This window comes from Sardina pilchardus, chromosome 17, assembly GCF_963854185.1.
Source record: "Sardina pilchardus chromosome 17, fSarPil1.1, whole genome shotgun sequence".
Lineage (NCBI taxonomy): Eukaryota > Metazoa > Chordata > Actinopteri > Clupeiformes > Clupeidae > Sardina > Sardina pilchardus.
The window spans coordinates 25603232-25627003 of NC_085010.1; the positions used below are offsets into that span (position 1 = coordinate 25603232).

Here is a 23772-nt window from a genome sequence, read left to right on the forward strand (position 1 = left end):
ATAATAATAAGTTAATACGTAATGGGTAGGATTGTTCGCCTGCTGCAGCCATAGCCTAGCCGTCATGCAACTTGCTCTCCCCGTCCCAGAGAATCAGGAATTGCTTTATGGCAGTTCTGCAATATCTTACCATTTGTAATAAACGGTGTAGCATTACCTTGTCAGTTGACATGGGACTTTGGAAACGATCTTTACTAGTTTGTAAACAAATCCACATGTACCCATGTCCAAGGGGAACGAGGCCGTGAGTAGTATTCAGGACAGTTGATATAAACGTGCAGGCAGTAACTTCCACATGTCTAGTCTAGTTTCACCAACAGGAGGAGATGGGTCTGTCCAAGCCTCAGAGAGAGTGTGTCACGAGGATGCCTTCATTGAGTCCTGTGGTTTGGGACTGAATGGGCTATTCTGTGACCTCAGCAGCAGGGGACACATTAGTGGAGGCATTCCTTGGGCAGACATTGGGCTGGTGCCAACAGCACACACACACACACACACACACACACACACATACACATGCGCACACACACTTACAGATACAGCATGCAGACACACACTGCTCCAAGGGAATAGGTGGGAGTCCCCATATCGAACTGTTTGGACAGCAAGTGGCTCAGGGTGTTCTGGTCAGAATGCAGATAGCTGATGACTCTTTAGGCTAAAGCGGAGAGGGCCAATCCAACTATCCAACTTGTTACAGTGCTCGGTTCAAAACCAGCATCTGTGATTGTGTGGAGGTGCATTAGTGCCTACAGCCTGGGCATCTTGTATCTGGCCAGGGACAATCTATTCTGAATGATGTATGCTGGTTTTAGCAACATATACTGCTTTCCAGGCGATGCCATTTTTGGGGAAGACCTTGAATATTTAGGCGAAACAATGCGTCCAGGTGCTAAAATTGCCTGTCTGCAGTCCAGACCTCCTGAAATTAGGTGCATCATGGAATTAAAAGCATGATTAAGAATACCCCATTCTGTTTTTTTTTTCTTTTTCGTTTTGAGGTTGCACCTGATTTCTTTTGACAGTTGTCAAAGTGCGATATTCGTTTGTTTTGTTTAAAAATTGACGTACAAAAACATGCTAAACGCAGCCAGGAACTTTTCAGGATGTTTAGGAATTTAGTTTTTTCCTGCTTCAGGTCATTTTCGTTTCCTGCCATAAAGTTAACTGTTGTTCATTTATCATGGTGTTTTTTGTGACAGAATTTTATTATTTTACTGTGTGTGGTTACAACTGGCTCAAGATTGCAGAGGGCAACGCAATGTAAAACATAGCTTTAAACCTTTGCAGTACATTTATATAACAGCTTAACTTGGTTGTGATGAGAAGAAGAACCTATTTGTTAACTTGACAGTGATCTTACTGTAAAACCGAAACCCACACTCGGTTTCCAAATATAACCCCGTCCCCCTCCCCCCGCAGCAGACCCTGCTGTTTTGGATGGCTCCGATCCGATCATCATCGAGGAGGAGTACGAGAAGGAGCAGACCGACTCGGAGCTCAAGAAGACGCTCTGCCCGTATGCCGCCATGGGCGAGTGCCGCTACGGCCTCAACTGCGCCTATCTCCACGGCGACGTGTGCGACATGTGCGGGCTGCAGGTGCTCCACCCATCCGACAACGTCCAGCGCTCCATGCACATCAAGGTGAGTGGTCAGGGCCCGAACTCTCCCCTAACAACGCCGCCTCTTAGTGACCACACTCCCCTAACAACGCCTCCTCTTAGTGACCACACTCCCCTAACAACGCATCCTCTTTAGTGACCACACTCCCCTAACAACGCCTCCTCTTTAGTGACCACACTCCCCTAACAACGCCGCCTCTTGGTGGCCAGGGCCGAGTGGACGGCTAGGGTGGTAAAAGAGCCCATTGTTGAATCTATCTGTTGCAGTTTGCCAGTGGAAGGCCACACTTACACGGCTCACTCACTCCATATTTGTGTTGAAATTTGCTTGCTAATTTGGTTAGGCTGCTCTGCGCGATAGCTGGATAAATAATGTGAGTTAAAAACAACTCTAGTTCTATCGACCAGCTCCACCTAGGCCTACTCTATGTGTTCCAAAGCATGTGCCTGCTGTAAACTTAAAAAAGTCTGTTTATTCCTCTGCTAATTAAGGAAGACAGCTGATGCACACTGGACTTATCATCAGTGCTTGACTTCCAAGCCAGTGCAGCACTGCGAGTGCTAATTTTCACCCCCGCACAGGGTGAATTGGTATCACACTCCTGCCCTTAAGTGGAGGTCAATTTAGAACCATGCAACCACAAAAACAAACAGAATGTCCTGTAGCACCACCACACCCTGGCCTATGTGTTCACCCCCCCCCCCCCCCCCCTCCTCATGACTATTTTTCCATGAAGAGATTGTTTTACTGTATCCTTGTAAAAGTAAGAAGGTAAACATGTGCCTAGGAACTCCATATAGAGTATTGGAAAAAGAATTAACAGAGAGAGAGGGAGAGAGACAGATGAAGTGTGTGGTCTACTTGACAAGTTTGTCCTTAGTTGCAGGAGATATGTGTACCACTGATTAAGGTACTACATTTTTTTTCCTAAGCAAACTGGGAACTCTGTTGGCTTAATGGGTGTGGGCTGTGGGCTGTCGTAGTCCAGGGGTGCACGGGCAGTCGGTGCATAGCAAAGACTAACGTTCCGATGCTCACTACATCTTTGTCAGAGTCTGGCATTGACTGACCAATGGACTCTGACGAAGATGTAGTGAACATCGAAACATTAGTCTTTGCTGTGCAACATGCATTAAAAGTTAATTTATAGTAAACATCTATGTTGCTCCGGCGTTCATCCTTCACTACCTAGTTTGAGTTGCTACAGCCAACAGCCAGGGATAGGTAGTATTTTTGATACATGTATTGAAAATAAGCATTTTAAATACAAAATAGTATGTTGTCATTTGTATTTTGTTTTGTTGAAGAAAATGGCTTCTTATCTTGTATAAAAAGACTTCATAGGTGTGTATTTCTGTAGTTGTAGTGACATCATAAAAGTGAAAAACAATGAATGTATCTTCTGACTGGTGCTGCTAATTTGCAGTGTTGCGATCAGAACATTGAGATTCAGGAACATGATCCAGTGCAAGACACACACACACACAAACTTCAAGTTTCTTGAGAACGTTGGTTATCTGCCAACTGCTACTGTGGTGGTGAACACATAGTGAACACACCGTGTGAATGTTCAAGGAAACCAGTTGGTGTAGAAATCCGAGGGAGCACAACACAGGCATGAAATGGCCTAGCTACTCATTAATCACCAGTTTCTTAAGAACTTTACTCATCCGATTTGAACACCTTGGAACTGGTCATGTGGTTGCCACATGTATCGCTTAAAGCAACACTGTGAAAAAAAAAATGAATTAATAATTTGCCTGGACTTGTTGTGTCATAATATTGATAACTTAAATCATCCAATCGGAACACAGGGAACCAATTATGTGGTTGTCCTGCAACGTTGCTCTCCATCTGGGTATGCATTGATGATATAAGAGACACTTTGTACCGCTTGACACGTTCAGTTGTACATTTTTGAGTGCATCTCTGATACACCATTTAGGCTATGAGATGTAACAGGCAGGTCAGCATATTGATCTGTTGACTGCAGGTAATAGCATGTCTCATAGCAGCTAGAGAGAAGCTGTTGCTCTCAAGCACTGTCCACTTAATCAACAGAGTCAGTGTACTGATGAAGGAGTAGATTAAATCGAAAGCTATGGAAGGTTTGCAAAGTGGTGAGTGGAGTATTTTTAGTACTTTCAAAATCCAAAAAAATAGTATTTTCTTTTGAAACATAGTGTTTATTTTGATAACTGGTTCTAACTGGGGTTTCTCATACCGACAGCAGTCAATGACTCAGAGACCTAAAAATGTGAAAAATGGCCAGAATTTTCCTTTAAGGCATCAGGAGAGGGGTTTAGCCTACATAACACTCACACATAAGCCTACTGCACAGCTATGTTCCAGCTAGCTACCATTACACTCAACACCAACTCATCTAAATCCAAGCTGGGTTTGAGACTGCACTCTGAAAAAAAACTTTGACTTCTTGACTTTGTTTGGATGGGCAAAACACAATGCTTGGGTGGACTGCCTAGAACCAGCACTGCCAGAAGTCACCATTTAAGGGCTTTTTTTTCTATGTTTTTCTTCACAGGGAGCATGCCCCTAACCCCCCATTTCAGAATTTTTGTCAAATGTGACCTCCTATTTTGAATGTGATCCCTTGACTGACAAAGTATGTGAGACAGTAAGGGTGAATGTGTGTGCGTGTACAGCGTAGGGTAGTGGGCTTAATGGAAGAAAGTCCAGGGCCTTTTTTTTAGTCCCAGTCTCTCCCTGTCGGAGTCTATGTTTGGATGTCTGTCAAGTGAGTGCATTTTAACAGCCTGAGCCTACTCATTTGTCTGGGCCATTAAAACCCATCTGTATTCTAGTTAGAATGGATTATCTTGGAGAAGCAAAGGTCCTTATCAAAATATTCAGATTTAGAAAAGTCACAGTAGCCTGTGATGAGTGACATGTCGCTCATGTTTCATAGGCAAGATTATTCAACATTTTGTATGTTGGTCACAATTTTATTCTTGTGAATGTTGGCCTATTTCACTATGCATCATGTGTAAAATGAGAGCGTTTGAAAAGTTTCTAAGGACATATAGTACATCTCTGGTACAGCTCACCCAATCAGATGCTGGAAATGAGCATTGTCCTAACAGAAAGAGGTAGACTTCAGCAATGATCATTGGCTAGTTAAGAGAGAAACATCTTATCAAACCTTTCACAGTTTTTGACAACTGTACATCATCTGTGTACTAGTGTAACATGAGCTTTTTGTAGCCATCACTGTCAGTAAGTACTCTGTAAGCTAGTGACACGTTGTATCCTAGTAAACGCTATGCAAAGATTGCCACTGAATGCAGCCGATACATTTCAATTAGATAACTAATTCAGAAATACATTATGCAACACTGGCACTAAACCAAACGCCAGCAGCATTGTATTTACAGCATCTGGTCCAGTAGTCACTGCAATGTTTTTTTTTATGTTAATTACTTTTGTTAGATTGGAGTTGGTACATGGCATGTGGCCTTATTGTTATTTGAAATAAAATAGAACTAAAAAAACAATTCAAACATTTCCTCAGGAACTGTCCAAAGGTACAGAAACAGCACAGCTGCTGCAGAAGACCACAACTACATTCTGCATGTCTAAACCCAGACACATTTGTGTTCTTGTCAGGCCTGCATCGAAGCTCACGAGAAGGACATGGAGCTGTCGTTTGCCATCCAGCGCAGCAAGGACATGATGTGCGGCGTGTGCATGGAGGTGGTGTTCGAGAAGTCCAACCCCAGCGAGCGCCGCTTCGGCATCCTGTCCAACTGCAGCCACTGCTACTGCCTCAAGTGCATCCGCAAGTGGAGGAGCGCCAAGCAGTTTGAGAGCAAGATCATCAAGTAAGTGATTTGTGTCTGTGGGCGTCTGTCTGACTTTGTGTCTGTGTGTGTCTGTGTGTGTGTGTGTGTGTGTGTGTGTGACGGGAGATGTTTTATATGTTTGCAACCAGATGCAATCTGTTACATTTGCTCTTTTTGATGCCACCACTAGGATGCACAAGTACTGTATATTCATACCGTGTATGGCATGGGATTGCTTGCCTTTTCCCGAACCACTCACATACACAACTAGATTTGTTTGTTTCATGTCGTCACGGGTACGCTGGCGACTACGCCACTCCGTTCGGCACTATTTGTATCAGTGTTGTGTGTAAAGCGCTTTGGGTTGCACTCAGTGCACGTGAAATGCGCTATATAAATAAACATTACCTTACCTTACCTCACAACTAGCCGCATTGCCCCCAGTACTACATAGGCACTACATGTGTTACTGGATGGCTCCATTAGAGTGCAGAGCACAGTGCAGGGTATGCAAATCCACAAAAAAGCTGGCACAGGTGCTAGGTCGAAAAACTGAACTGAAAGAAACGTTGCTCAGAATAACGTTTTGTGGGAGCTTTTAATGCGGTGTGCAGGTCTTTCTGTTGTTCCATTAGAGCACAGACCACAGAATTCCGACCCAGAGTTGAAAATAAAGCCGGTCTTGCATGCTAATGTACAGGTCATGTATTGCACCTATACCATCAGCCCTAACGCGTATGTGAATCGATTGTGTGAATCCTACTTGCACAAGGCGTCTCTTTTTGAGGATGTGCACAGCCAATGCACCGAGCAATGTGGTACAGTATGTGTGCATACATACGCGCTCTTAAAAGAAGTAGCCTATGGCCGAAGGTTTATAAACAACGCTTTCCGATTCCACAAATACAGGTGCAGATACAAAACTACTGTCAAGGCTTAGCTAGTATGGTCGGGAAACACTGAATAATAGAGGCTTGTATCTATGGCCAGCAGATATAAACAATATACATGTAGTTTTGGTTGAGAAAAATACTTGGCAGACATTTTATGGGATAGGAAATGGTTTTAAGCTGCTCAGTATGCCATCGAGACACACTCACTCTTTGTTTTCCTCGACACACATGCATCAGATTTGACCTGAATACCATGGTTAAAGGAAATGGGTGGTATTTTGAGTGTGTGTCCATTTGTTTACATGTTCTGTGTGTGTGTCCATAAGTGGAGGGTGTTGTGCAGTTCAAGATTGGTCAAGTAAACTGTAGTGTTTGTTTGTTGACGTTTCTTGTTCCTAAGTGAATTCGGTACATTTTTAAGCCTGTGGGCTTTGCGTGGGCGGTTGTTTTTGTTCAGGCCGTATGTCTTGAGTCTGTTAGCAGAAAGTAGTATAAAAAACAAACAAACAAATAAAACGAAACATTGTGCCTTTAAGTCATTTAGCTAAGTCAGTATTTGTGTTTTTGTAACCCGCCGTGAACCTTTAATTTATCTGGAAAAATTCTTACTCCTGTTTTATGCGCTTTCTGTGTGAAGCCACTTGTTTGGTTGTTCGTCGAGTTTTACACCCCACCCTGTGGATTATTAAATATACAATATAATTTATTCATCTCTATGTTTCTGCTTGGTGAGCTAACGTCAGGACATGAAAGGCAGAATCCGTGAGTTTGGACTCATCAATAATGGATTACACCACACATTCCCAGAATGATGTCCTATTTAAATGGCCATACTATTTTGTAAATTGGCATATACTTCAAACAAATAAATAATTAACTTTTTTTTTTATTAGGCTTCAGCAATTCAGAAGGCATGAAAACATGCACATGAATAATGCATATATCCTAGGCTTTATGTACCTTCATCTTCCGTAGGACAATTGAGTAGGTTGCAGACAAATAAATGAATAACTAACCATTTTATAAAAAGGCAAACCTCTCATTATTTTGGAGGGAGACGAGGAGAAGAGAGCATTAATATGCACATATCTTAGATGCTTTGCACTTTCATCAGCATCGCCATAGTAACTTGGTATTGTTCTTTTTTTTTTTTTTTTTTTTTCTTTGGTCCACCTGTGTGCACTGTGGATAACCCCACACAGGAAATGAGCTGTGAAGGTTGAAGTAGACCAAACTAGCATAGAGGTCAACACATGTCGGGAGCGCTTCAGCAGATGAGTCACAGTGCAGCCTCATACGCACACAGACTGACACCTTTACCTACTGCAGCTCAGGCTAAGGCTGCGTGTCCTGTTTCCTGCAAAAGTGCTGACATACTCCAAAGCAGGATCAGTCTCTGTTGCTATTTACTCTGTTGCAGTTTATTTATTTATTTATTAATGTATTTATTTATTTATGTGATATTTTTTACTTTGATCAGTTTTGCTTAATGCATACATGGCAGATTTGGAATATGGCCATTTGAGTTCTTGCAACAAAAAAAAAAAACCCTGAGTGAATTAATCTCTTCCTCTCCCTCTGTCTCTCTCCATCCATCTGTCCTCCGTATCCTCCTCTCTCTCTCTCTCTCATCCGACTTCGCTCCATCCACAGGTCCTGCCCGGAATGTCGAATCACATCCAACTTTGTCATCCCGAGCGAGTACTGGGTGGAGGACAAGGAAGAGAAGCAGAAGCTCATTCAGAAGTACAAGGACGGCATGGGGTACTGACGGGCACTTTCATTCATATGGGCTCTTGACCACTACTCCTGGTTGGCCGATGCGTAAGGAATAACGGTCGCCGTGGCGTCCTGTTATACGGAATTAATGGACGAGGGGGAAGGCAGTTGGAACTCCCCAGCCCACATCTTCCGCCCGAGTCCATTTAGTTCCGTGTAACGGGACACCTCAAAAGCTGTTATCTCGCTTAACACCCGGTTTTCACTATATAGTCAATAGTCATGTCTTTATGGCATGCAAAGGAAACGAGTGCCCCGTTGTTCAGAATTAATAGCCACCCTACCAGCCAATCAGAAAAGAGTATTTCTTCTCTCCGGGTGATAACTCAGTGCAGTTGCTGTCTTATTTGCGGCTTCACTTACCAAAGGAGGCTTATCAGACATCAGGTCGTCATTAAGGCTTTGATTTATATAGTCATCGTAAGTGGCCTCAATTATTTTAAGTGTGTGTGTGTGTGTGTAGGGTGATGCAATGCAATGTAATACAATGTCTTACACTTAATAGGGCATTGTTCACAGAAGCTCTGCTATTTCTTTGGGTAACTTGTATCGTGAGGTCCTGAGGCCTAAGGTAACTTGACCTTTTTCTCACCTCCTGCTCCCCCCTGGCCAACAGAACCAAGCCGTGCCGGTACTTTGACGAGGGTCGTGGCACATGCCCGTTCGGGGCCAACTGCTTCTACAAGCACGCGTTCCCTGACGGACGACTGGAGGAGGCTCAACCTCAGCAACGCCGCCAGGCCAACTCGAACGGGAGGAACCGGGTAAGAACCACAGAGACTCTTGTCGAGTATGGGCTCTCGTTGAGAACAATGACCTGTTTTTAATAGAACGAGTTTTCAGTCGTTATCTCACTTTGTTGTATTTTGGAATGCTGAGAGTTTTTCTGAATGTGGAACTTTTTACGTTTTTATATTTGTTTTCATCAGAGCAGCGTGGTCATCTTGTAGTTGAGTTGTTGGATCTAGTTGTTTTTCACCATAAATGCTTGCAAAAAGCTAAAACTCACATCAAACTGCAGCGATCAGTCAGCAGCACAGGTCATTTTTAGACAAACGACTGTACGTTCCTGTGTACAGAACATTGTACGTCTGAGGAATAAAGCTATTCTGGTATAGTTGTGTCTAGTTTCATTCACTTTATATTCACATATTTATTTAGCTGATATTTTTGTACCAAGCAACATGTATAAGGTGGTACTGGTCAATCTGTTTAACCATCTGTCTTGCGTTTTCTCTGCCCTTTCTCTCTGCCTGTCCCTCCCCTAGAACTCGCGGCGGACACCCCTGTGGGACCTCCTTGACGAGCGGGAGAGCAGCGACTCCTTCGACAACGAAGACGAGGAGATGGTGACCTTCGAGCTTAGCGAGATGCTGTTGATGCTCCTGGCGGCCGGGACGGACGACGACGTCACGGACTCGGAGGACGAGTGGGACTTGTTTCACGAGGAGCTGGACGATTACTACGAGCTATATCTATAGCCCTCCCTGCCCCCCCCCCCATCCCTGCCCCCCTCCCCCCACCACCACGTCACTATAATATCGCTTTCCTTATTCTCACCCTTACTAGACCTTAGAATGGACTGTCTCGTGAGCGTGTTGGACAGTAGCTTCTTTCCCCTTGTGTGTGGCAGTGCCTTCAAGCAGGCCATTAAAACATGATGAATTCAATTCAGGAATGAGGTGAAAATAACTTGATGGACAATAAACAAACAAACAAACAAACAAACAAAAAAACAAAACAAAAAAAAAGAAACAAAAAACAACAGACTAAAAAACGAACAGACGGAATACAGGTCAGTGCACTTGTGCTAAACATTTTCTGAGAAAACAAAGCTCTCCATTCTGTGAGTCTGTCCTTTGTCCCGTTTATGTGGAAAAGAAATAACAAAAACAAAAAAAAACAACAAAAAAAAAATGACAAAAACAAAGTGATGAAATTTGAACAATATCACTAATAAACCATGTTGAGTTTACTCTAAGTGGGTTTTGTTTATCATCAACCCAGGTGTTTATTTGTCTTTTCTCTCTTTGTCTTTTTCTTTTTTTTTTTTTTTTTCTAAAACAAACAAAAAAAAAAAGACTTTCTGACTCGTAGAGAATGCAGAATGCTCTACGCGGCATCACTGTATCCGGTGGCGTATGTGGTAGTTCTGGATTACTCTGGTCATGCACTGACTTGGCTGGACTGGAGCACTAAGTCTCCTGATAGTCAAATTGCACAAATGCACTCTTAAAACAAAGGTTCATAAAGACTGGTCTGGTCATTGAACGATATATTATACTCCTCCCTTTTCTCTTTCCTATTCCTCCTCATGTCAGTCGACCTGTGTGTCGTATTTGTATTCTTCTTCTTCTCATCTCTCGTCCCAGAATTCGCCCTCAGGAACACCTGTGGTAGCAAGTCCCTCCTACGCGCTAGGTATACCTTTGTGATTTGGACTCCACTCCGAAGACTTAAATGCATTAAAAGACGAAGCCGAATGTTTTATCAGATCAACTGTCTATTACTGTAGGTTTTTTTTTTTCTCTGCTTCAGAAACTACTGCATATTAAGACCGGCTGGCGGAAGCCAATCCACAAATACCCAATTGTTTTTCAGTTCTTGTTGAACTTGGTTGAAATGCATATGTTTATATTGATATGTGCTTGTTTTCTATGGTCCAGACACCATCAACATAACTTGAAAATAAAGTTTATTATCAAACTACAGTCCAGTTCGCTAGATTTATTCTTCTCACCAGATGTGAATTTGTGGTTTTGTAGGATAATGTACATATTCAGTCATCATTGCCATCGCACTGCAATAATAGGAAGCTCCCGATGAGACTGGGATTGGTGCCATCACAGACAATGTCTGTATACAGCATGTGAGTGCTTATATTTAACATTGAAGGACAGTTATGTTTCTCTGATCTTGGGGTCAAACCAAGGTCATGTTCAAGATATTTTATGACAATGTTGTCTGGCTCTTAATATTGATGGTGCTTGTGTATAGGAGTGAGGAAAGATTCTTTGAGCGATTCAGACCTCTCTAAAAGGCCTTGTATTTTCAGTAACTTTCAACTATTTCAGGGACTCTGAAATACTCTTTTATAACACTCATGTGCCACTGCTGTGAAAAACATGTCTGGACCATCTTCTCTACCAACCTGGTAAAACAAATGGGATTCTAGAACATGTATTACATAATATTGAATCCCAGCTCCCAGGTCTGAATTTGTTTACACGGTCGGTTGATGTCTTCCCTTGCCAGTGAGAGTGTGTGACATGAAGGAGGGGGGCAAAAAGCAAAACGGAGGCTGCTGAAGGACGCTGTTGTCGGGCAGAATACACAATGCGCATGGCAGTAATACCGAGACAATTTCCCCCTTGTCCATAAAGTACAAGAGTGTACCAATTATGCAGTTATGTAGCAGACCCACGCAAGGCACTCCCACGTCGGGGATGCTTTTGAGGTGAACAACAGAACTTTATAAGATGTGGATATCGGAAAAACCATTAACTTGATGAAAGAACTCCTATCTCACCAGGCAACCTTTTTGGTTTTAAAGAGGCAAAATAGTGCTAAGTGTTATATACAGCTCTAGCTAAAACAATATCGAGTAAAATAAATATTCGAGCTACGTGGATTTAATTTGTGAGAACAGAGACGCATTCCATTCCACGACGATGGGAATCCATGACGGGATTCGGGCATTCCTACCTCGCTCCTTATAGCATCTTTCACAAGGAGTGAAGGAAAGAAAGGGAGAGATAAGGAGAACGCACATATACAATGATCGGAGAAATTATTAAAGCCAATCCCGAGGCTAACTACCCCCGACCTGAATCGGCGATCTGCCCGGACTCTCCAATCTCCGTGGCACCGGATAACGGGCAACTGTTCATCAGGAGCGCTTCGTCCAGGAGAGACACCCAGACGTCCAGCGGCAGTGCCAACCCAGAAGAGAGCAGCACCCAGCCCCTAGTCTCATCTGCCGCTGCCGCTGCCGCTGCCTACATGATGACATCGGGTGATTTCATGCAGACGGCTCCTCTTTTCGTCCACAAATCCAAGAGGAATCTGTTTTATAAAATGATGTGTTTTGCCTTGCTGGTAGTGCAGGGCGGCATCCTGGATGTGTACCTGATCGCCTTCACGGATCTCTACTGGTGCTCCTGGATTGCCACCGATGTGGTGGTGGTCTCGGGCTGGGGCATCTTCTTCGTGAAAAATGCCCGGAGCAAGAGAGAGCGCGCCTGTGGGTTCCACCAGAAGAGCTCCATCTTCGGCTGCAACCTCGGGGAGTTCACCTTCGCGTATCTGGCATGGCTCATCTATGTGATAGCGTGCACACCTAAAGTGATTCTCATCCTCGAAACATCCATCCTGGAAATCATAGCGATTAGAGTGCCGTTCGGGGTCACTGGCTTCAAGATAATCATGCTGCTCTCCGTGCCTCTGCTTTACTGTCTCATCAACTCCATCATCGAGGATCTCCATGGGGCGACGCGCTATCATTCCCAAAGTTGTTTTGTGAGTAGCTGCGTGGATATTCTGGACTGTTACGTCCTTGTTGAAATGCTCCTGAGAAACGAAATTCTCAACATCTACCTGCGCTACACGATCATATCGGTGTACTTCGTAGCCCTCATCGTTCCAGTAATCTGGCTTTACGAATTGACTGCGTCGGAGATGAACTGTCGCTGGATTTGGGCGAGGTTTTTCCCCGGCGTTCTGGTCAACGCACCTCTCCTGGTAGTCAGGTGTTTTCAGGTCTTTGTTTACAACGGGCCTGTTACGGTGTTCATGTTCAAGAACGTGTTCTTCTTGGGCTGCAAGTGCATAGAGTTAATTGAGCAGTGCTTTGCCATGAGGGGAGTCCGGAGGTACGCCAGCGGCAGCAATCAGGCCCAGTTCTCACACTGTGTCTCCGAGAACGACATGTGCCCTCACGGGTATGTCAACACGCTGGCTGTCAATACTCAGTCGTAGGTGATGCGTGCCAGCAAAGTCGGTCATCACATTTGACTTCACACTGGATACCCGAGGCATCGGTACAGGTGTTTAATTTTTTCAGCCTTATGAAAATGTCCAACGCTCAATTTCCAACAGGTGCTAAAACCAAACCTTAATCCACCATATGCATTCCCACACCTGCCTATGACCGGACCTTTTCTGATGCCTTTACAAGAAAACTATCCTCGTTGACCAGTGGTTGTAATAGTGATTTGTGAATTGCAGTGATTTGCACTTGTAATTTGTGGGGCACTTTAAGGGTGAGAATAAATTTAATTGATCTAACCTTACGCAGGTGCAATATGGAATATGTGATGTTCAGTAAGAAATGTCTGAATCCTTTTTTGATGTAAATTGGTGTTTTATACTTACAACGTAATGTCTCATAAATGTCGTGGGTTTTTCCAAATAATGCCAACCAGTTTTCTAAAACCAATTCCGTGAGAACAGAATATCGTTTGGTACAGTTAAATGTATAGACTTCTTCCTGTTGAAAATCTTGTCTTTTTCCTGAAATCTCATGCCAGGAATAAAATAGTGTCGTCTACTTTTAACTGACCCTCCAGGCTATATAATTAGTCGCATAATTAAATAGGGTAATCATGTGCAAAATGCATGTCATTCCTGGCATGCAAGTTGCTTACAATGACGTTAGCTGAAAACTTATCTCGTATTTCTTACCAAATATCGTTTGCGTTAATATTTTGTAGGAGGGCGACCGAACTCTTTTGTTTGCTCATTGCTTTGTCAAACTACCTCTTTGTTTAAACAAATCCTTATCTGTGTGTCAAATTGACGTGCCTGTGCAGCCGTAGCCTAACCTACTTAATGAAAGGCTTTTACTTCCCCGTTCCTGGATCAGAAGGCATTATCCCTATGAGCACTGAATGATGTCCCATGGCGGTCGTTATTATAACATTTCGATCGACCAAACGATCTGCCAAGGCGCACTCATTACACCAATTGGAAACGATTTAAACTGAAAAAAGAAGAAAAACCCAATAGCCTACACCTTGCAATTATTATGCTTGACGTGCTTCATTCGTGCCATAACTGGACTTTAAACTGACATTAAATAGGCAACAAAGTAGGCCAACAAAAGAAAACAGACAACGCGCCGAGTAATAACCTATGAAATGGATTAGGAAAAATCAGAATCGGTCCCCTAGTTGCATTTGTGTGAGTTATGGCGGCAGGAGTCCAGGCGACCACTACCGATAAATGAAAACTGCATTTGCTTTTCATCAAACAGTAATAGACTACCTAAGAAAGAGTAAATTAACATTAAAGAATATAACAGAGAGTGCCACAGAATGTAGGCATGATTTATTATTTTCTGAAAGCGACTGAATATGCAGGCCAGCAGTGCATTAAGTAAATGAAACATTATTTTGTGCCTCCTTTCAAAACTCACACACAAATTGAAAACTGTAATTCAAGACATGCTGTACAGAAGAGTTAACCCCCCCCCCCTTGTATTTTCTAGAGATGAATGAATTACATCATACCAAAGTGTGTAAAGGTATACAAAAAAAACAAAAATCAATTTTCTTTATAAGTTATCTACTCAATGTGAAACCATTAGAGGAAGCAGAGTACTAGTTTGCAATGCATTGGATTTATGATTATGAAAGTGTCCCCTGTCCTACCAAAGAATGTAGTCAAGTAGGTTGATACATAAGGTAAGCACACATAAACATTTCTTTGGAATCAGTTTCTCTGACCACACAATTGTTTGTAAATTGTTGGCAGAATATATGTCCAGTTTCCACTTCTTTACCGAAAGTATATCATGTATAAAACATTGTATATCTGTAAACTGATATGAATCTTTTTTTAAGTACTTATTACATGTACGATAAAATATGGAATTACTGGCATCTTAAATAAACTAATAAAACATACGTATGCAGTGACGACATTTTTGCTTAATGTATACAAACAGTAACTCATAACTAGGGTTGCACAATTTGGGGAAAATATCTAATTGTGAGGTTTCTGATAGATTTTGGAATTTGCAATATAATTTTTGAATGTCAATGAATTGATTGAGTTCAATAGTCCAATTTGTGCCACCCATGATTGTTGAGGACACCCAGTGCCCAAGAAACACAGCGCCAACCAACTGTGATGCTGACCAATCAAGAATGTCTGTGCTCCTTACATACCATGCGTATCCACCAATCAGAAGTGGCACAGTCAAGGAGGATGAAATGAAATTAAAAGTCAGAAATGTGACAAAATGTATAGTGCACGTCACGATTACTTGTATCTTTTGGGATTAGGTAATTGCGCTGGTTCCCATTACGATTCCGATTACGATTGTGCAGCCCTACTGATAAGTGAAGCGAAGCAAAAAACAACTGTATTAACAAAGTCAATGGTGCAATCAGCTTCTGAAGACACACTCATCTGACGGGCTGTACTGTTGCCCGTCAGAGCTTGGTGCTGTCTCCGAGCCAAAGCCAGAGGTCCTGGGACTCGCCATGAACAGAGACTGCTGCAGGGCAGCCAAAGCCATCAGGGAGGAGGCAGGCGGGGGGTCAGTGATGGGTGTCTCCCTCGAGCCGTAGCCTTGGTCGGAGCCACGCGACTGTCTCTTCCCAGAGTCCTCCTCCTCCTCGGCCCCAGCCGCCACGAGTGATTCACTCCCCACCACCGCATTCTCCACCACCGCCACCTCCATCACTTCAGCTTCCTCTTCCTCATACTCATACACCTTGTCTTCTTCTGCCATCTCCACGGCCTGCGAGGGGCTGCCCCCAAGCACGGGCTGGGCTTCGGGCTGAGCCCTCAGCACGGAAGGGACGGGTACATCCAGCGGCGTGAGGCACTGCTGGAGAGCCAGCAGCTGCTGCAGCGCCTGGAGCGAAGGCGTGTTGTAGGACGCCCTCGCGGAAGTCGGCGCCTCCTCATTCCTGAGCGGCTCTCCGTCAACGCGGACCTCTCGCAGGACAGGTTTTTCCCTCGGGCGCGGCTCGTTGTGCGAGACCAGGTGACTAGCGTCCTCCGCCGCGCGTGGCCGTGCCTCTGGATGAGCGAGGTGCACCAGGGGCTGGTTCCCGGGGAGGTTTCTCAGGTCCAGTTCCTGCACGGTGGCGCCCACGGCGCTGTGGTTGATCTCTGGGGTGAGCTGGAGGACGCACTGTGCCGGGTGGTCCACTGGACGGACGTCGACTTCGTTTAAGAGGACGGGAAGGCCTTCGTTCAGGAGCGGCTCGCACTTGAGAATCGGAGGATAGAGGCTCGGGTCGATGAGCGGCTTCCGTTCGTCGATCGCCTCCTGTTCGTCGCTCACGCACTCCTTCTCGAACCAGTCGGGGTTGTCCAGCTGGTAGGCGCGGAAGGCCTCGATGGCCTGCTTCAGCTCCTGACCCGAGGGACAGCCGAAGTAGTCGTCGCTGGCGATGCCCTCGATGGTGTTGACCCGGTCCGGCTGGTACTTCTCCATGTCCTGGATGCGGAAGAAGAACTCCTCGAACTGCTTCATGAGCCGGTACTTGACGCCGAGGCCGAAGACGGACGGCACGTCGCGCTCGCTGCTGACCTCGTCGAAGTACGCCACCAGGTACTTGCCCAGCGAGGCGGCGCGCTGCAGGTCGGGCAGCATCAGGTTGAGCGCGGCCGTGGTCATGTCGTCGGTGGGCGAGAGCAGGTCCTCGGCGAGGGTGACGGCCGGCTGGCCGCACATGGCGTCCCACTTGGCGCGCACGCCGCGCGAGCACAGGATCAGCACCTTGTCGATGCGCCGCCGCTGCTGCTCCAGCCAGGGCAGGCGGCCCACCGTGCCCAGCCACGCCGAGTCCAGCTGGTCCATCACCACGTCCGTGGCGCACTTGGCCCGCAGGAAGGCGCAGAGCTTCAGCACGATGTTGGTGTAGAGCTTGTGGTCCTGGGAGTAGATGATCAGCACCGTGCGGGGGGCAGGCTTGAGGGCCTCCGTGATGGCTGGCAGGGGGAGCACTTTGCCTGCGAATGCAATGCAACGCGATTAAAAACCAAGATTAAAAGTGATTGAAGAGGTTGAAGACACTGGTGCAAAACACAGCTCTCGTGTCCAGTGGAATAATAACACTGTAAATATTGTAAATATCCCTTTAAGTACAAGGCTGGAAACTTTACTCATTTTAAAGGAGGCAAAAAGCCTCAGGAATAGTATAATAAAAATGTTATACCCCATGTTAGTACAGGTAGTGTCATCACCACCAGGGCAAAAGGAACATTTCACTTTTGAGAAATGCCACAGAACAGATGTATACAGTAGATAAAGTTAAGCTTAGCATAAGCTCGACACAGTACAGAAGAGTAAAGGACCGTAATGGAATAATATAGCCCCAAAACAGAAAAAGACATTGAGTAAAATGTGAATAAAAACAACATGTCTGCAACAACCTAAATATCTCATAAACTCATATTTAGTTGCATAAATGACACAGACTACATATCAAATATTTAAAATGTCTGGAAAATTGACATTACGGATGGACAGTATACAGGTAAATGTCATCATGAACATAGCCAGGAATTAATAAATACCTAATAATCACTTTTATATAAAAATTCAAAACAAGAGATGTCACTCGAGTAAATTCAGGTACCTAGCCACAGGAATAAAATAATCCCTGGGACGTCTAATTCTTAACATAGGTATAACGGTGACCTCAGGGGAGCAGATTAAACTCACCAAAGAGTGGGTGATCAGGGCAGTTTAAAATATGGTTAGCCTTACCCTGGACCCGTTAATCATATATTGTATACCATATTTTGTAGCTGTGGTAGCTGCAGTCCAACCACTAAGGATGCTACATTTACCAGCTTTGATAGCTTACACTTGCTGATCATTGAAAGACCACTGTACCATACCACAATACAAAATGTCAAGTCTGATTCCATAAAGAAAATGGTAAAACAAGGTCACCAGAGTCCTACACATGCTGAATGATTTCATCTTCCTCAAAAACAAAAGTCTCTGTTGGGCCTTTTTACTGGCAGGCAGCATCTGTGTATTTTAATATTTATATTCATCTACTGTCTCCACATTCATGTTCTGAATAACAGTTTGTGAAACATTGTGCTGCGATCTAGAAATCAATAATCCTATCCTTTATCTTGGAAACATTGACAGACAGATTAAAGCAGGATAGTGTACTGTATGTTCAGTTTAGTGTTCAGTTGTGGTTTTCCATTTAGTAAATGATTAACTCACCTTTTTGGCTCTTTCTGCAGTGTAGAAACACCAAGGCAAAACAGCATGCAATAGCAAAAACGAACAGAAGGCCAGCAATGATGCCTATGATGAATGTCATAGCTGGCTTTGGGTCCTTGTCTGGTGGAACAGTTGGTTGTGCTGAACCAAGTGAAAGGAATGGATTTGATTAACAACAACCTGTGAGAAACTTATGATATTTACAGTACTTTTATTTTACATTATTTTACATTAGTCAAAATACTTAGTTTACCTGGACAAATGTTGATGAACCTCGTCATTCTGACACAGTCATTAGAACACGATGGAAAAAATGGTTGGATCTAGGCATCAAACATAATAATGCCTTTTATTAAAAAGATTGATTAAAAATGAACACATAACTTTTTACTTTCTTTGTTTGGTTGTTTTTCCAGGCTAATTCCATAGACATTATACGATAATTAATTATTCACTGCTCATATCCTGTACGGGGTTGTCTAGTAACTATCTATGATAATGACAAAACAAAAAGTGACCCACAAAAACACCTGACACCAGCAGACATGAGCATAGGTAAGAGGTCAACAAGGTGAAAATGGCCTCCAGATCTCAACAGCTTGTCAACAGACTTATCAACAATCTTAACAAACTTATCTTTACGCCAATGTCTAATGTGTAAGATTTTTTTTTTTTTTTACCAAATTAGCCATTTTTTCAGCAAAAAGAGAGTTGAACACTATAAATGGTGCAATAATACGAACCTGGACATCAAAGTCACAGCAAGTTGAAGGAAATTGACCAAGGTTGTACACAGCACTCAGTGATATTGTGTTACTATTCTGAAAAACAAACACAGCAGTGGCAAACCACATTACTACCCATCATCACACAACTGAAACTGGTGTTTGCATTCAAGAATAATGTAAAAATCTGTTTAAAAAATAAAATGTTATTATGCAATCAAGCAACAACTGAGACCATTTGTCTTAAATAAACTATAGATATTTAAATTGCAGATACACAAATTGCAACAGGATGTTTCCTAATATCCTTAATGTAAATTAAATGGAATGTTCCTTGACAGAGTAAAGTAGGCCTACATATTTTGCAAATGAAGACACACATTTTATTTATTTTTTTGTTTGTTGTTGTTGTTGTTAAGTTAGTAGTAGATAAATGCCTTTGTCTCCTCTACTGACTACTGACTTCGTCGAGAAGCACAAAAAGTGCATGTGCTTGTTTTTCTTACTGTGGGTGAACTCCCAGATCTGGTCTGATAAGATCTACTGTACTGAGGTACACTGTGAACTCTGCAGACAGACATGTCTGTTAGAAACAGGATGTGCTCTCTTTTTTCTTCTTCTTTTGTTTTACTTTGTTGACTTTGAGGTCACGTAATGCATTCAAATACGCATACTGTGTGCTGCTGCAAAACATGTTGTAGATAACCCGATAATGTGTCATACTCCACAGATCAGCCATGTATTTTATTGATATACATTAATGTGTGTGGCCTATAAGGTTGTGTAGTTATATGGAAGGGGTATCTGTGTGTATCTTTGAATGTATGTATGTATTAATTTATATAATTTATATCGTACATTTTAACCACTTGTTGTAAGAACAATCAGTACTCAGTTAATCTTTGGTTCACTTTGGCAAAACATGTGTGCCATCTCACTCCATGTTTTATTAGCACTATACTAAAAACAGAGACACTAGTATGAGTCAGAAACGTGAGGGGAAATGTAGGGTACCTTCAGCTCTTGAGTCTCTCTGTCCGCCTTACACTTGACAGTCACTCTGTAGCGGTCGGCAAGTTCTCCAGTATTGAAGCTCACAGTGAGTGTCCCCGGACTGCTCCCTTCTTTGCTCCAGGTAACGTTGGGTTGCCAATGATATCCTAAATTATTCCAATAAGTATGTTATTGTATACAATACAGAGGAGTCAAATGTCAAACACAGGCTTTTTACAAGAATGTTATGTGAGAGTAAACAGAAGTGTGAATATCGTAATTTCCCAACTATTAGCTGCGGCTTATACACTGATTTTGCTACATTTCTTCAGCTATTTGGTTAATACACAGGGGCAGTTCATATGGCATCCATATAGCTGTGTTTTTTTTTACTTGCATAAAACTACTGTCCTGCAGCTTATACACAATGCGGCTAATACCGTGCTTATAAAATGTCCATCTGATAAACTCCAGAGGAAACTACATAGGGATAGACCTCAGACACTCACCACTATCCAAACATGCTTTAGTTTTCCGTATTTTTACATTTGTGCAATCTGAAGGGAAAAAAATAAAATGTTTACATCTTCATGTTCAAATACCCTTCCCTACCCTAAAGCAAAATGTAAAAAAAGCAAACAAACAAAAAAACAATGTATGTTTTTCAGTAGTAGACCTCAAATTCACTCAGATGTTGGATGTTACCTGGAACACGGACACTTTTATTTATATGGTAAGAGGTGTAACCAAGGTTTGGCCGAGGCAGGTTGTGGACAGTCACAAGGTACTCCACTGCAGGATCAAGTATCACTTGGTCTGTTGAAAATGACCACTAAGTAGAAAGAGAAACAGAATAGAAAATACATAGACAAGAAAAGAATAGAAAATATCAGGATTAATCATTGTTACAGTTATCCTGAGGCCAACACTCATAAGTATTAAAATAATGCAGCCCTTACCGGTTCTTTTCTTACCTGTTCTCCATTGTGTTTCCTCATATCAGTAAATTTATCCAGAAAAATATATTTCAAACAAAAATGGTAATTGGTACCCGAATGCAAGACATCGAGCATAGTTCCATTGAGGTAACGAATGCTTCCTATTAAAAGAAGTTAAGGGAAAAAAAGCTTTAACATTTATGGACACTATCTAAATGTACATAATTTTAGAGTGTTGTAGGGTATTCCAAAGAGCTTCCAATGCAATGTGAAATAGCTGTTACATACACAGAATGTGATTCTCCTCAACCACAGAGGTATCCTGAAAAGTAAACGTTGCGACAGACGGGCACCTACCGTCATCACTTGCTTTCCAGTGAGCCACAAGCACAGGCTGGAAGTCACCATTCTCATCCTTTCTCACATCCACTGATACCTCCAAATCCCTTGGGGAGCTAGGAGTATACCGCCTCTCCTTTAGCCATCCTTCTTCCAAACAATTATCTAATGGGTTTGATTATAAAATTAATGATTATTGATTTAAAATTATAAAACATTAGGCCAGGAGTCTTCAAACTTTTTCAGCCCAAAGACCCATTGGCTGAGAGAGACACTGAGCACTTTAAAAGCCTACAACCACTGTATGTGCATCAACAGTAGAAGACTACATCCCTTCCTCCATACCATTCAAAATAGCAAGGCGAGCCAACAATACAGCTGATATAATTTGGCCTATAACGTTAAGGAAAACAAATTGACCATCCTAAATAACATATCTTAAAGTCTACACTCTCTAGACACACATTAACATATGCCCCTCCTACCTCCATACTCAAAGTTCTCTATCGTAGTATGGCTGATACATTTTGGCCTTGACCATTAAAAGAGAGCGAATCCATGGTAGTGGACTACTTTAGGGATTAACTACTAAATTTGATGAAGATCCTTCAAACTGCTTTGGAGATTTGTTTGGAAAACCATTTTGACATATCATGTCTAGCCTACTTTAATCTTCATCTTTCATCCTTCAAAACTAGTTTGGAGAGAGCGCAACCGCTCCAAAGTAGGTAGCCTACCACTGAATCCTGACAATCAGTCTCAGACTCAGCAGTTGGCCAACGACTCAACAAAATGCTTTGTGCCTATGATTTGGTGAAATTGTACTTCAGAATCGGGTATAGCAACTGGGTTACACGAAGTATTTTGAATGTCGAGAATAAAGACGAAACGGTGTGTGGCGCAGATTCTGGGTCAGATAGAGGTCTCGTGTTTTGATGCAAGATATAAATGCTGCATATCAAAGTGATAGAGAGAATGTTCCCACGGTGATCACATGATTGCATGAAAAATGTGTTATATTATATAGAACTCTCTTTTCAGCATTCGAAACTATGACGCTTTTAATTTTTGGATAAAGGAATCCTAAATATCATTGAATACCTCATTATACAGTTGGAGTGAATGACCACCATGGTAAAAGAAAGAAAGAAAGAAAGAAAGAAAGAAAGATCTCTACTATTTAGAATCCAGTTTTGAAAGCCAAACACAATAGGCCTATCCAAGACCATGAAACAATACTTACTTTGAACGACTCTGCACCTCAGTTCCTAGAGCAGAGAGAGTGAAGTAAACAAATGCAGTGCGCATCACGCTTAAAACTGATCATACAAAGAGTGTGCTACAGGCTACTGGAAAAAATTAGTTTAATGAAGTCGGAATTTAGCAAACATGTTTTCAAAATGTGTAGCCTACTCTAGTTTAAAATCAAATAACATTTGTTAAAACATAGCCTAATGACATGTAAAAGTAGGCTTAATTTGTTCATTTTGCGCAATTTCAACTTTCAGGATTTGTCAAAGTATGGTCGGCCTATAATGGCCAATTACATGAAGTTACCCGTGATCACACTTACCGGTTGAGTACAACTCAGAGAGGACTGGTTGAGAATTCTCAGTCCAGATATCCCAGAAATCAACGTCAACAGTACGCTGCCCCATGAAACGGAGACCATTGTGAATACCCAGTTAAGGATAGCCTACTGTAAAAACATACAGTCTCGCCAACAAATATCAGTTATCTGACCATGGCTCAGCATTTAGGCTGACCCTAAAATTACACATATCTTCTCAGAATCCACTGAACAGAGTAGGCTTCGAAGAACTGACCACGAGATGAGTTCGAAAATTCGACCTAAAAAAACTTCCTGGTGCTATGCAAATGTCAGCGCTTACACCTGGTTTACTGGTAATGTCGTAAACCTCGCCTTCAGCAGCCTCCGTGGGTGGGTGGTGTACTAAACCGAAACTAAATTGAACAGAGCAGGTTGCATTATGGCATTGATTTAGATGCTTGAATTTAACTGTTTTTTTATTTTTTTTATTTCAGAATTACTCTTGTAGCCTAATAATAGGTTTCACAAGTTAAGTTACTATTTTGCTCTAATTATTACTGTGCTATGGCTTTTGGGCATTATTTATTATGCCAAGCCTGCAGGCGCTGGTAGCCTAATGACACGAACATCTCACCCCCACACTCTGAGATAAAGGAACGTCCTCAGCTTGCGCGTGTGACTTAACCTAACCAAGATTGTTAATTTATCAGATAAAGAGAATGTATTTCTTCCTAACCACAGAGAATAGGCCTAATCTTGAGGAAATCTGACCACAACAGTTCCTCCACATAGTCTACGGTGTTGTTTTTTTTTTTTTTTTTAAGTTCATATCCTCTGTAGGCTATAACATCAAACTTGGGGTGGCGCTGTTGCACAAACCTAGAACTAAGGACCATTACGCTCGAGCGCTTTGAAATTTAG

General features: G+C 42.7%; 3 protein-coding genes across 3 annotated transcripts in view; 2 read left to right on the forward strand and 1 right to left on the reverse strand.

The window, feature by feature from the left end:
- The window catches only part of mkrn1 (makorin, ring finger protein, 1), a 16503-nt gene extending 5695 nt beyond the window's left edge, over positions 1 to 10808 (forward strand). Inside the window, exons 4-8 of the mRNA XM_062518236.1 lie at positions 1423 to 1646; positions 5250 to 5464; positions 7972 to 8082; positions 8714 to 8861; positions 9366 to 10808. Of these exons, the coding sequence (XP_062374220.1) occupies positions 1423 to 1646; positions 5250 to 5464; positions 7972 to 8082; positions 8714 to 8861; positions 9366 to 9578 (911 nt within the window). The 3' untranslated portion in view covers positions 9579 to 10808. The remainder of the gene's footprint in view (positions 1 to 1422; positions 1647 to 5249; positions 5465 to 7971; positions 8083 to 8713; positions 8862 to 9365) is intronic.
- Positions 10809 to 11698: 890 nt separating this feature from the next.
- On the forward strand, positions 11699 to 14420 carry tmem121b (transmembrane protein 121B). Its single transcript, XM_062518058.1, has one exon. It carries the CDS (start codon positions 11875 to 11877, stop codon positions 13072 to 13074), a length of 1200 nt encoding a protein of 399 aa, XP_062374042.1. The 5' UTR covers positions 11699 to 11874; the 3' UTR covers positions 13075 to 14420.
- Positions 14410 to 23180, reverse strand: il17ra1a (interleukin 17 receptor A1a). The gene is made up of 11 exons (XM_062518057.1): positions 22873 to 23180; positions 22543 to 22567; positions 21318 to 21464; positions 20997 to 21121; positions 20728 to 20854; positions 20532 to 20579; positions 20044 to 20189; positions 19048 to 19125; positions 18558 to 18627; positions 18305 to 18445; positions 14410 to 17067 (listed from the first exon to the last, which is right to left on the reverse strand). The coding sequence occupies exons 1-11, from the start codon at positions 22969 to 22971 to the stop codon at positions 15488 to 15490; spliced, it is 2586 nt and encodes an 861-aa protein (XP_062374041.1). The 5' UTR covers positions 22972 to 23180; the 3' UTR covers positions 14410 to 15487.
- Positions 23181 to 23772: the final 592 nt, after the last annotated feature.

Excerpts from the sequence above, each read along its gene's own strand:
- il17ra1a (XM_062518057.1), bottom strand. The coding sequence starts at position 22,971 with ATGGTCTCCGTTTCATGGGGCAGCGTACTGTTGACGTTGATTTCTGGG. Across the intron at positions 20,190-20,531 it reads TAAAGCATGTTTGGATAGTG|GATATCATTGGCAACCCAAC; the intron begins GTGAGTGTCTGA and ends GGAATAATTTAG. Across the intron at positions 18,628-19,047 it reads GCTGTGACTTTGATGTCCAG|ATCCAACCATTTTTTCCATC; the intron begins GTTCGTATTATT and ends TTTGATGCCTAG.
- tmem121b (XM_062518058.1), top strand. The coding sequence starts at position 11,875 with ATGATCGGAGAAATTATTAAAGCCAATCCCGAGGCTAACTACCCCCGA.